We start from the raw sequence: 13,140 nt of genomic DNA on the forward strand, positions 1-13,140 counted from the left end.
GCAGCTGTCCGGATGGGACTGTGACTGCAGTCCACCATTTAGTGATGCCTGATCTATAGGATACACATTTTAAATGTAGAATGCACATTTATAAATGTAAACAGACTGAGTCTTATGAAAACATGGTTGCCTTTGTCACCTCTACATATTAAATCTCTACAATAGAGACTGTAACATAAAGTATCAGACTAAGATTAGATTTAATTCCTCATGTCGGACCTTGCTCTTCCTGTTCATCAATTTCGGGAGGATCTGAGCCGCTCCTGCTGCGGCCTTCTTTGTAGCTTCTGCTTTTCCTTGTTGCCATCTCATCATCAGCAGCATCTCCACTTTCTCCCTGGTAACACATTACAAAGTATATTTTACTTTTGATCGTGTTTAGGAGAAACTCCAGACAAAACGATAATTTATTTAGGGCATTTCTTAGACAAAATTGGCATTACTAAATGTTTTCCTACAAATAACAAACATGTCATGTCTTACCTGTTCTGTGCAATGGTTTTGCACAAAGCAGCCGTGATCCTCCTCTTCTAGGTTCCCCCACTGGAACTCCTGACTCCCTTTTTGGCAAATGCCCCCATAGTAAGCTGCTTTCTATGGGGACACTTGTGCAAGCTCGCACCCAAGCCACCTTGTTTGAGTCTATTGACACAGACAGCTTAGCTTGGCCCTTTTCTACCTTGTCACAGAATTTGATTAACAGCAGTTGGAGCCAATGACTTCCGCTGCTATCAATCTTCGCTGTGAGGAGGGAGAAAGCAGAAATCCACAGCTCCCATGCACAGTGCTGGATCGAGAATGGGCTCAAATAAATATAAGGGGGATGTGATCCTGTGACACAGAAGGTTTAAGTTCTGTGCCAGCATCCCTATTCTGGAATGTTACCATAACACTATTATTAACTACTTGCCGTCGCCGCACCGTCATTTTACGTCCACAAGGTGGCTCTCCTAGGCGAGACCACGTAAATGGACGTCCTACCCTTTAGCCGCCACTAGGGGCGCACGCGCGCCGCCGGAGGCGCGCGCGCGCGCCCCCCGCTCGCCCCCGACTCCCGTGCGTGTGCCCGGCGGGCGCGATCGCCGCCGGGCACACGCGATCGCTCGGTACAGAGCGGGGAACGGGAGCTGTGTGTGTAAACACACAGCTCTCGTTCCTGTCAGCAGGGGAAATGCTGATTTTCTGTTCATACAATGTATGAACAGAAAATCAGTGTTTCCCCTAGTGAGGCCACCCCCCCCCCCACAGTAAGAACACACCCAGGCATACTTAACCCCTTCCCCGCCCCCTAGTGTTAACCCCTTCACTGCCAGTGGCATTTTTATAGTAATCTAATGCATTTTTATAGCACTGATCGCTATAAAAATGCCAAGGGTCCCAAAAATGTGTCAAAAATGTCCGAAGTGTCCGCCATAATGTCGCAATACCGAAAAAAAAATCGCCGATCGCCGCCATTACTAGTAAAAAAAATATTAATAAAAATGCCATAAAAATACCCCCTATTTTGTAAACGCTATAACTTTTGCGCAAACCAATCAATAAACGCTTATTGCGATTTTTTTTACGAAAAATATGTAGAAGAATACGTATCGGCCTAAACTGAGGAAAAAAAAATGTTTTTTTATATATTTTTGGGGGATATTTATTACAGCAAAAAGTAAAAAATATTCATTTTTTTCAAAATTGTCGTTCTATTTTTGTTTATAGCGCAAAAAAAAAAAAAACGCAGAGGTGATCAAATACCACCAAAAGAAAGCTCTATTTGTGGGAAAAAAAGGACGCCAATTTTGTTTGGGAGCCACGTCGCACGACCGCGCAATTGTCTGTTAAAGCGACGCAGTCCCGAATCGCAAAAAGTACTCTGGTCTTTGGGCAGCAATATGGTCCGGGGGGTAAGTGGTTAAGAGTGAAATACACAACTCTTAATGGAGAAAATGCTAATTGAGGGTATCTAGAGCTCTGGCCACATATACAGAATGATTGGTGTAGGCTTTGTCACATCTTCTCTACTGAAAGGGAGAATCAGCCAATCTGAACTTTGATCCTTCTCTTCGCCAGAAATCACACAACCCTGTACCTATATCTTTACACAAGGAGCACAATTTTTCCATGGAATATCAGTATACAGACCTGGATATTCTCTATTTACTCAAACAGCAAGATTGTTAAGATGGGTTTATGTTATAAATTAGGTAAGTTCCACGCTAATACACTTTAGAAGTAAACCAAAAGTTGTTTTTAAGCGTCTATCTTTAAATACAAATGTACAAAAATTGCATTACATTTTTGTTAGATACATAAATAAACTGGTTATTCAATTACTGGAGGTACAGATAATTTAAAAAAAATATGGTGTCTGTTCTATACAAAGTGAAAAAAAAAATCAGTTGGTGATGAAGAAAAAATTGAAGATTACAGGATAATTTCTTACATATTTTTGAATGCTAACAAAGTGAATTAGGAGTTATACCCTCATAAGAACTTTCTTCTTTTTCTTGACTGTGTTTATCCCCAGAGTATTGTTACGTTGCACATTTGGTTTTTCAGTGCTTTTGGTTAATGTTCCCGTGCTTGTATTTCTAGTGCTCCACCGCCTTCCCCCGAAAAGCTCAACAGCCTGTGCTAGTGTTGGTCCTTCAAATCTGTTATCCTCCTACATGCAGCATCCATGGAAACGAAAAAGGGCAACATATCAGAGGAAAGATATTACATATGAAAAAAACAATATAGTGTATTAAATGTGGAACTTCAGTCTACTTATCAGGTGACTCTGCCTGGCCTTTCAAATCCTGACAGAACCCATCGGCATGCAAGCATGAAAAAAAGACTTCCAGTGTAGTTGTCTTTGCACATGTGCATTAGGGTGTTGAATATAATCACAGCATTGATGCACTGCTATTCAGACGTTCACGATGCTGCGAGTTGGCCGAAACGATCTCTGATGACATCATCCGTGGCCCCTCTGCCACTGATCCCACCATCCCTCTGCCCTGATCAGACCAACCCTCTGCCTCTGATCCTATTATCCCTCTGCCCCTGATCCCACCACCCCTCTGCCTCAGATCCCACCATTCCTCTGCCTCGGATCCCACCATTCATCTGCCTCGGATCCCACCACCCCTCTGCCTCGGATCCCACCACCCCTCTGCCTCGGATCCCACCACCCCTCTGCCTTGGATCCCACCACCCCTCTGCCACTGGAGAAAAATAAAACATTTCTGACTGCTTGAATTTTTGGATAAAAAGTTTTTAACCACTTGCACGTGCGCAGTAATTGTGATGCATCACGGAATCGAATTGCATCGTGGGAAGGATAATCGTAATCAAATCGAATCGTGAGACCAGTGAAGATGCACACCCCTAATGTGCATACATCCCACCAAGTATTAGCAGTTAGCCCCACTAACTAAATACCATGCATGTAAATAAAATCTTCTTTGAATTATAATGGAAATAGCCGATTACCATCTGCTCCATATCAGCATCCTCTTCTGGCTCCATTCCAAAGACAGGACATTTGTTCTGAATCTGATACTGGCAAACTCTCAGTGTATGGGACAATGTTAAATACTCAGGTGGCCTCTGTTCCCCACACAAACCTCTTATTGTCTTGCCTATGCAACCCAGTATTCCCTCAGGGCATAGAAACCATTGTTACCTTTAAAAAATGGACCGAACTAAGTGCCATTTATGATGATCATTTAATAAATAGGAAAGGAGTAAAATCTTTCCTGTTGTTCTGTAATGCTCAGGTATTTTGTTACCTCCAAATCAAAGGTGTTATCATTCGATGACATTCCAACCGCATCACTGGTTGAACACAAATGTATGCAAGACCCACATTCCCCCAGGAGGATCACACTTTTATATAGTATGCTGACAGCCCCTGCAGGGAACTCACCCCCTTCTTATGCCCAGAGGTGGCATCTAGACCTGGGGGAAACCTTACAGAACACAGACTGGACCTACATTTGGTTAACAGGAAACACTACAATCCCACAAAGTGATACTTCTTAAGCTGAAGCCTCTTTCTTGGTCTGACTAATCCGCAATTCAAAAAGAGTCTTCGCTTTTACAGCCTAAACTAAAACTTCTGGGTGGCGCTTGCCTTTAATTTTTGGTTTATAGTCTGGAATATTTATTTTTTTGCAATACTGTACATTTCAGAAATGAAGTTAATCTTTCCATTCTCCAACCATGTAAACATAGTTGTGGTACCTTTTTAATCTGTTCCACCAACTACTTCAAATACCTTTTTTCTGTCCAGCCATTCCTTTCTTCAAAAGGTCAATATGAAAGCCCTCATCTCCATCCGCTTCCCTGAAACACCAACATTTTCTACTGTCCTGCAGAGAGCAGTGACGATTGACTTTCACAAAATATCAGAGGTGTAATTGACGTAACTTGTTTCACCTTATCAAAGCTGTGCACCAGGGTAGATTTCAGTGCCCAACTATAACTGAGTCTAGGGGGACAGCCTGGAGGAAAGTTTATGTTCACAGATAACACACTAGAGATTCGCTTAGGAGCTGAAAAGTAAATTTTTAGCCACGCTATTTTTTCTATTACAAAAAAAAAAGGTTTTGGTAAAGTCTTAGGTTCTCAGACACTAAAAGAATACATTATTAAAAAAAAAATAGATAGTGAATGGAGCACGATACCTGGTAGAGACCGACATACTGCTTCCTCAGCCACTGCAGCCTCTGATCCGGGAACTTTTTGATCTTCCTTACAGCTTTGGTTAATTCCAGCAATCCATCATATATCATTTTAGCTGTGTATTTTGGTGCTACAAAGTGCAACAACTTGTTCTCAGTAGTGTGTAGTCCATAAAGCAGTGTGACACCATTCTCCTCCAGGTTCATATTATAAAGTTTGTTTTGAACACACACAGTGTGCATATCAGTGCCCTGATGCCCCATGTAAACTGCCTTCACAGAGAATAAGTCTATGAAACCCTCTACAAGTCCACTCATTCCAGCATTGGCAAGAAACTGAAATTTTGCTTCTGCAGTGCTTCCTGGAGCACCTAATTTGTTTTTAGTGTTTGCAAGACAAGTTGTGGATGGTTTAGTCCATGTTAATGTGCTATTGTCTGGTTGGAGCTGAAGAAAACAGCGAACAGAAATGTGTGTCTCCTGGTCATAGCGGATGAGTGTTACTCCTTGTTGAAGGAATTGGTAGACATCAGCTCTTATTGACAACACATACCATGGAATCAGTTCGGTACCATGGTTAAATGCTTTCTGCTGCTCTTCAGACCCGTGCAAATCAAAGTCTTTGGGCTGCTCAAAAATATCACTTTCAGAATCAGATAGATCTCCCATAATGAATCTATAGGTGTAAAATAAATATGTTACATCAGTGCTCTGATTCTGTCAGATTTCACACATTTAATGTATCAGAAAATATATCTAGGAATAATAAAAAAACATATGATGTACATCTCTACAATCCATGCATTTATTTTTAAAAACTCTGCTTTTACAGAAAATATCTGTTGATCACTCTCAAATCTACAGAGCTCCTACAGCCTGTTGTGGGATGACAACACAAAGCATTCTTGAAAACTAAATGGCGCAAGCCATGCCCAGTTATCTTTTGCTAAATTACTCAAATGTACCCACTCTCTCATCTCCACAAAATAGACATTAATAATTCTGTAGTCCTGCGATAAGAACTAGGAAAGATTATATTTTCTGGGATAAAACAGGTAATGTACACAGGATAACTCTGGATTTCTGACATAATCAACGGGTATTTTATTCACTTATTAAACATATATAATAAAGAGGTTTCAATAGTATATTTAACAAACCAAAAATAGTCAAATAAGAGATCATTGATAAGGGTTTACACTTTAACTTCATAATGCAGGAAAAACTAAACTGCATGCACTATGGGCAAAACAAGAAGAAATGTTGATTTTAAGAACATATTAGGTGGGATCAGGGTTGCCATCTGTCATCAAATTTACGTCTATAATTGTAATTTGTGGACAGATGTAAAAACATTTGCAACATTCACCGTTAGTGAATTTACTGACAGTTGGCAACCCTGGGTAGAATGCATTGTTTTTTCAAGAAAAACATACAAGAAACGCATGGGAAACAATAATAAAAAAGGAATGTGCATGTACTGTTAGATATTTTGCATCCAAAGTATTTTAGTAAAACATCCTGCAGTAAGACACTTGTATTAATAAAGTGTAAGTGAAGTCAAAAACATATTTTCTAGTTTTAGAGAGCGCAGGAAAGGATTAGAAGGCCTGTCAGGTTTCTATTGCTATCTGGGGCTCTCAGAGAGAATTACCCTGACTTTGTGTCTGGCTGCCAATGGTTTCACCAGACATAAAGTGAGGGATTATCTGGGGACACACCCAGAAATAATAACCTGACAGGAGTTACAGCCCTCCCCTACTCTACCAAAGAAAATAATTTGCACTTTGTGTTGCTGTTATCATCCCTTCCTGTCTAGGAACTGTCAGCAGGACAGGATATGAAGGTAGATCTCTTTAATGGGGACCCAGATAACTAAAACATAAAAAAGTTTATCAATACTTGCAATTAAAATGACAGAGACGTGTAACAAAGATGCCTTTGTCAATGATGCTGCTGAGAGTCCAGTACAATAGCTGTGCTAAAGGCCAATGAGTAACAGCAAACAGATTTCATAATCGTGTCCAGTGTTTCTAGTACAGGAAGCTAAAAAAAAATGTTTATGAACCCAAATTAGAAACCAACCTCAGTTTCTCTGGCCTCAGAACATCAGAAGTGTGCTTACTTGGTAACCTGAACGAATTTGTCCTGCTGGTGTATCAGTTGATACTTTTTCAAGCACTCCCCCATCTTAAAGTTTTTTATATGATCGATACAGAAGTACAAAATAATAAATTATGGCAAAGCATGTCCCAAAAAAAAAAAAATTTGAATTTATGGCTGGAATCCTCTATGGTCTTTTAATCGGACGCACCCTCCTTAAATTTTAATTCTTAGGTTACTGTCTTATGTGCTTCTTTGTTCGCGAAGTGGACCTGGGGGGTGAGGGGAACACGTGTGTAAGGCTGTGTGGATGTTTGTTCTTTTTTCTATTTATAATTTGGGTTATGCTATATCACTAAATGTAGAGGCAGGGATCTTCTAAATTCCTGCTGCAGTTGGAAGCAGCTAGGTGCGGCTGACAACCCCCTGCTAAATTCCAGGTCACCGCAGGCAACATCCATTTGCAGCTCTCCACACAACCAGCAAACACAAACATTTACGATGCCATATCACCTGGGGTTGGTTTTCCATCTTAGAAGCCAGAGATATTGGCAAGCCGCCTTACCCCATACATTGTGGATTTTATTCTTCTTGTCCAAGTGGGCTTTACCTCAGACAGAGAGGCCAGAGATAATAATCTTAAAACCATCTCCCTAATGGAATATGCCTATAAATATGAACCCGCGTGTTTAATATCTGTTGGTGCCAAAAAGGCATTGGAACTAGGAGTTCCTTAAGGCCATCCTTCAGCATATCGGACTGGGACCTAACATGCTTCACAAAATGTTGTCCCTCTATCCCAACTAGAGATGAGCTCTGGCGTGTTCACACAGTCCACATGCAGAGCCCGCCAGGAAGTCTGCACGGCGCAGCGCTAACCACAGGCATGGAGACATTTCCCGATCTCTGCAGCTGAGCATCGGGACAATGTCTCCCTGTCTGTGATTAGCGCAGCGCCGTGCAGACTTCCTGGCGGGCTCTGCACATGGACTGTGTGAACACGCCAGAGCTCATCCCTAACCCCAACCCATCAACATCAGGTCTAATGCACTTCATTCCTGCCCTTTGGGGATCTATAACGGCACTCACCAGGGCTGTCCCCTCTACCCATTACTATATATTCTAACAATATAGAAAAAAAAAAGAGAAAGGTCTGGTGTCACCAGTGACACCTCCATCCCTGTAATATGCAACAAAATAGAAAATTTGCCCTGGGACTTTAAATGAGGTGCTCATCGTTCCGCCAATAAGCATAATAGTACCATGGGTGCCCATGTATTATGACTTGCTATTTATGTACCAATATCTCATGTTTACGTATCCCTTTTAAATTGGAAATTGTTGGTGATATCTATGTATGTATTTATGCATGTAACATTTCTACTTTATTACATTTTATACTGTATCTATTACTATTATGCTTATTAGGGTAACGGTGCCCACCTCATTTAAAGTCCCAGGGCAAATTTTCTGTTTTGATGTATATTCTAACAATAGAACATTCAGCAATAGCGATTCGGAACAAGCCCACAATTAAAGGAATCACAGTAGGCCACTGTCAATACAAACTGTTAATTTATGTGGATGACTTTCCTCTCTATGTCACAACCCCACACTCTGATCTACTTGTATACATGCAAAATATGTCAATCAACACACATTAAACATAAAGCTATGGTACAGAACATACTTTACAGCCAACCAACATTTCCCAGGAAGTGTCAGGAAAGGGTTCACCTGCTGGTGGCACTGTGGCTCTCAGATCTATATGCTGCAGTTCCGGTGTCCACCAGCAGGTGTCCCTCAGCAGCCAGAAGTTCACATCATCTGTAATCAGGCATTTACCTGATGCTGTTTGCAGGAAGTGTATTTAAACCCCGCCCATGCTCTTTATTCCTGCCTTGGTGTTCTGTCTCCATGTGCACCTGACCTGCATTCCTGATCCTGATCCTGGACCCTGAAGCCTGATCCCTTTCTACCTGCTTACTCGGTCTCCTATTTCCCTGTCCTGTCTTGTTCCTTTTGCTTGATCTCCAGTGTATGACTCTGTCTGTTACGACTACGATTTGTTAATCCTGTTTCCTGCATATACTTGGTTTGGGCAGTTGTTCATTGTGTGTCACTATTGTTTGGTTATCTGGTTTTGGTATATTGGAGGTGCATTTGCATTCGTGTTATTCACTTTAACCACTTGCCGATCATCCAGCGTCATTATACTGTGGCAGGTCAGACGATCTGTCTCCTCCTCTAGTCAATCCCATACAGTTAGAAACACACAAGGTAACACATTTAACCCCTTTATCACCCCCTAGTGTTAACCCCTTCCCTACCAGTGACATTTACACAGTAATCAGTGCATTTTTATAGCACTGATCGCTGTAGAACTGTCAATGGTCTCAAAAATGTGTCAAAAGTGTCTGATCTGTCCGCAGCAATGTTGTAGTCCTGCTAAAAATCACACTAGCCTCCATTACTAGTTAAAAATAAATAAATAATAAAAATGCAATAAATCTATTCCCTATTTTGCAGATGCTATAACTTTTGCGCAAACCAATCAATATACGCTTATTCTGATTTCTTTTACCAAAAATATGTAGAAGAATATATCGGCCTAAACTGATGAAGAAATTAATTTTTTTACATTTTCTTTTGGAGATATGGGGAAATTCTTCCGTTCCTTAAGTGGTTAAGTAAATTATATTATTTTACACTTTACTTGATCCTGATATTTTCTGCAACAGTCCACACATTTCTGGTCACACCTGTTTCTGACAGGAAAGCAGGCATGGGACACAACCCCATGCCAACCGTAAGCACTTCAAGAGAAGAAGAAAATAAAAAAGGAGAGGAAGGTAAAATACAAAGAGAATAGATATCTCCATAGCAGACACCAAACAATGAAAACTATCCAACAGCATTGTACTGGATCTACAGGCTTCAAATTTGGTTAAATGTACCGTATATTTTGCGGTATGTAAAATTCTCAATATTAGATCATTTTTCAGGATCCTATTTTGTTTATGCTCCAGAGGGACTGTAGACTGGTGAATTGCAGCGTGAAACGCGTCGGCCATTCTGTACCTGTTGTTTGCAGTGCCTGTATGTACTTTTTACATTAAAAGACCAAATTTATTTTAAGTCATTTTGGAGTGCGGCTGTCCAGAGTTCTTTTCGTTTTTTTGCTAGACTGGTGAATGTATTTTAATGTACAGTAATTGATTAATTTGCAGTGAAAATTTGGTGAATGTTACATTCGCTGCTTTAGAAATATACCACCAATAGTTGCAAAATGATGCAGAGCTTTAGTTACTGCTAAACACACGGAATGCAAACTTAAAAGTCTTATTCATAAATAAAATTGATGTTAAAAAAAGAAATTCAAAAGCCACACATGTAAAATTAACTTACAAAACTCGGTTCGACTCATGACTTTTCTTTGAGCTAAATTTAGAAAATCAGTTGAAGACATGTTGGTTAGGCAGTGCATTTTGTTAAAAATATTATTATAGTAAAGGTCAGTCTAAAACTGATATTTGTCACACAACAATTTCTAACATCTCTAATCCTTCACCTGAATCCAGAAAGGAGGTGGGAATTTCCAAAGGTGGGCAAGAACATAATTAGGTACTACTACAGGGAAATTTTGCACTGGAGATGCCAAGAGATACAATGATGCTAAATTTCATCTATAAGTTAAACATTTATTTTCACTGGACTGCACCTTTGAAACAAAACCGCTGCCAAATATAAAAAAAAAAAACCTTTGGCCCAGGTGTTTATTAGATGAAAACATTACATGTATTTTAAATACTGCCAAACCAAGCTGAAATCTGTATTCATATTGTATTCCCCACAATCTCTTGCACAGCACAAATTAAGGTATGCTTGACTGGTTGTGCGTTATAAGCCAATCGCTCAATTGCACTACACAATGCTATAAATTTAACACTAGGAGCAAAATGAATAACAGAAAGACAATAATGGAAGCTGTGGCATTCCAACAGTAAACTGTGGTGCCTCAACTTTAGCTAAGCAGAGTAGAAGAAATATTTGCAGTGGTGGCTGGTGTTTTTTTTTGGGGGGGGGGGCATCAAACAATGCACCCCCAGTGGGTCGGCCTGCATATACCCCAGCAATGGCATGGGCAACGCTTCCCTCTGGGCGAAGGCTTCTCCTGCATCTCTTAACAACGGCCGCGTGTCTCTTACCTCCTCCTAGGCCAAAACAACTGGGTGGGCTCAGGGTGCAGTGCTCTGCCCCACGAGCCCACCCTTTTTTGAAGCCTATTAGAGCCTTAGGCTCTAATCACGTGCTTCAAAAAAATAAATTAAACATTGAAATCTATGGGTCCGGCACCCTGCATGAAGATTAGGGGGTTGGACACATTGAGAGGGGGCAGCGCCCGGGCGCCATTCATTACGGGCAGCCACTGGATATATGAATTAAAAGAATAGCTGAGGGCACAGGACAATGCCCATATATGGCTTGTAAATACGCTATTTGCTTGATTTCTACTGCAATAAATTATTATTACAAATTGTGAGAAAAACAATCAGCGCCACAATGCCTACACAGCTGCTGAACACTTATAGTGATACACCACACCTATTGCAATATTCATTTTGTGAAAACAGTGCAGCGCTGCGTATCTAGAAATCGTATATAAACAAATAATTATACATTCCATAAAACAATTTATGAAAAAGATAAAAAAAAAACAGTTCATATGTAGGTTTCCAAAGCTGTCACCGCTGTGTAAAATCCTATTTAAATGGATCCAATATTCAGTGCACACCACTACCTGCTAAAATGCCTGCTCACCTCAAGATCAGATCACTCCTTGTGTCCACCACGATCAATCTACTTTACCAATGGTAGTAATTCCTACAGTCCCCAGACTGCACCTCTGGGTGGGTAATCAACGTTTGAATTGTCTCCAAACACCTTCCTCCATTTGCTTTTTAAAAAATCTACTCCACTTATATTTCCAGGGGTTAAGGACATGAAACAAAAAACACAAGTACTATAGTGTTCTCTGCTTTTAAATTTATTAAAAAAGCCCCCCTAAAAAGTTACACTTACAAGAAATAACAATAAAAACAGCATGTATGAAATCACCAGCTCATTCACCGCAGATCTAGACTCATGGTGCTTCGCCTGACATCACAGATTCGACTCCTCCCCTTGGCCTACATCATCACTCATTCCTACTGATAAAGGCCAATGAGAGGCTGACACGTATTTAGAGGTTTAGAGGGGAGGAGTTGAATCTGTGATGTCAGGCGAAGCACCGTGAGTCTAGATCTGCGGTGAATGAGCTGGTGATTTGATACATGCTGTTTTCATTGTTATTTCTTGTAAGTGTAACTTTTTAGGGGGGATTTTTTAATAAATGTAAAAGCAGAGAATACTATGTTACTTGTGTTTTTTGTTTCATGTCCTTAACCAATTCAATACCGGCCAATAGGCATATGACTTCCACAGATGGGATCTCCCATCCTGGGTGGACGTCATATGACGTCCTGGGATTTGCCGGGGGATATCTGAATGATGCCTGCAGCTAGAGGCATCATTCAGATATCCATGTCTTCAGCCGGCGATCCTACGCACCATAAGAATGATCATAGTGGCGGTTCTGCCGCTTGATCGTTCTTAAATGCGGCGGGAGGGGACATCCCCCCTCCCGCCGCTTCTCCGGGCTCTCCCGTGCCATCGGGGGCCCGGAGAAGGAATCGTCCGGCGCAGGCAGGAAGCATAGAGATGACTGGTGACCAGATGGTCACCAGTCATCTCTATGACCGTCGGAGGACCTGGGCGTGATGACGTCACGCCCGGGTACCCGTAAGTAAACAAAGCTGCGATTGCGGCTAGTGAGCAACACTGATCATGAGATCGGTGAATTTTTTTTCACCGATCTCATGCTTTCCAGCCTGGAGGAGAGATGCAGGGTCTTATTGACCCCGCATCTCTCCATAAAGAGGACCTATCACACACATTTCCTATTACAAGGGATGTTTACATTCCTTGTAATAGGAATAAAAGTGATAAAAAAAAAAGTGTTAAAACATAAATAAAGAAGTAAAAAAAAAATTAAAACGCCCCTTGTCCCCGGTAGCTTGCACGCAGAAGCGAACGTACACGTAAGACCCGCCGACATATGTAAACGCCGTATAAACCACATATATGTGAGGTATCGCCGCATGCGTTAGGGTGCCAGCAACAATTCTAGCACTTGATCTCCTCTGTAAATCAAAACTGGTAACCTGTAAAAAATTTCAAACGTTGCCTATGGAGATTTTTAATTACCGAAGTTTGGCGCCATTACATGAGTGTGCGCAATTTTAAAGCGTGACATGTTAGGTATCTATTTACTCAGTGT

General features: G+C 41.0%; 1 protein-coding gene across 5 annotated transcripts in view; it reads right to left on the reverse strand.

Moving 5' to 3' along the window:
- Positions 1 to 13,140, reverse strand: part of PLCE1 (phospholipase C epsilon 1) — a 509,323-nt gene that overhangs the window by 145,652 nt on the left and 350,531 nt on the right. For 3 of the 5 annotated variants that reach the window (XM_040362142.1, XM_040362141.1, XM_040362145.1), the window contains exons 8-10: positions 4,662 to 5,334; positions 2,471 to 2,653; positions 220 to 337 (exon numbers count right to left, since the gene is read on the reverse strand). In XM_040362142.1, the coding sequence (XP_040218076.1) occupies positions 220 to 337; positions 2,471 to 2,653; positions 4,662 to 5,334 (974 nt within the window). Of the gene's footprint in view, positions 1 to 219; positions 338 to 2,470; positions 2,654 to 4,661; positions 5,335 to 10,169; positions 10,203 to 13,140 lie in introns of all 5 variants that reach the window. The other 2 variants (XM_040362144.1, XM_040362143.1) reach the window with 1 other exon arrangement.

Source organism: Rana temporaria, chromosome 8 (genome assembly GCF_905171775.1).
Source record: "Rana temporaria chromosome 8, aRanTem1.1, whole genome shotgun sequence".
In the NCBI taxonomy this organism is placed as follows: Eukaryota; Metazoa; Chordata; class Amphibia; order Anura; family Ranidae; genus Rana; species Rana temporaria.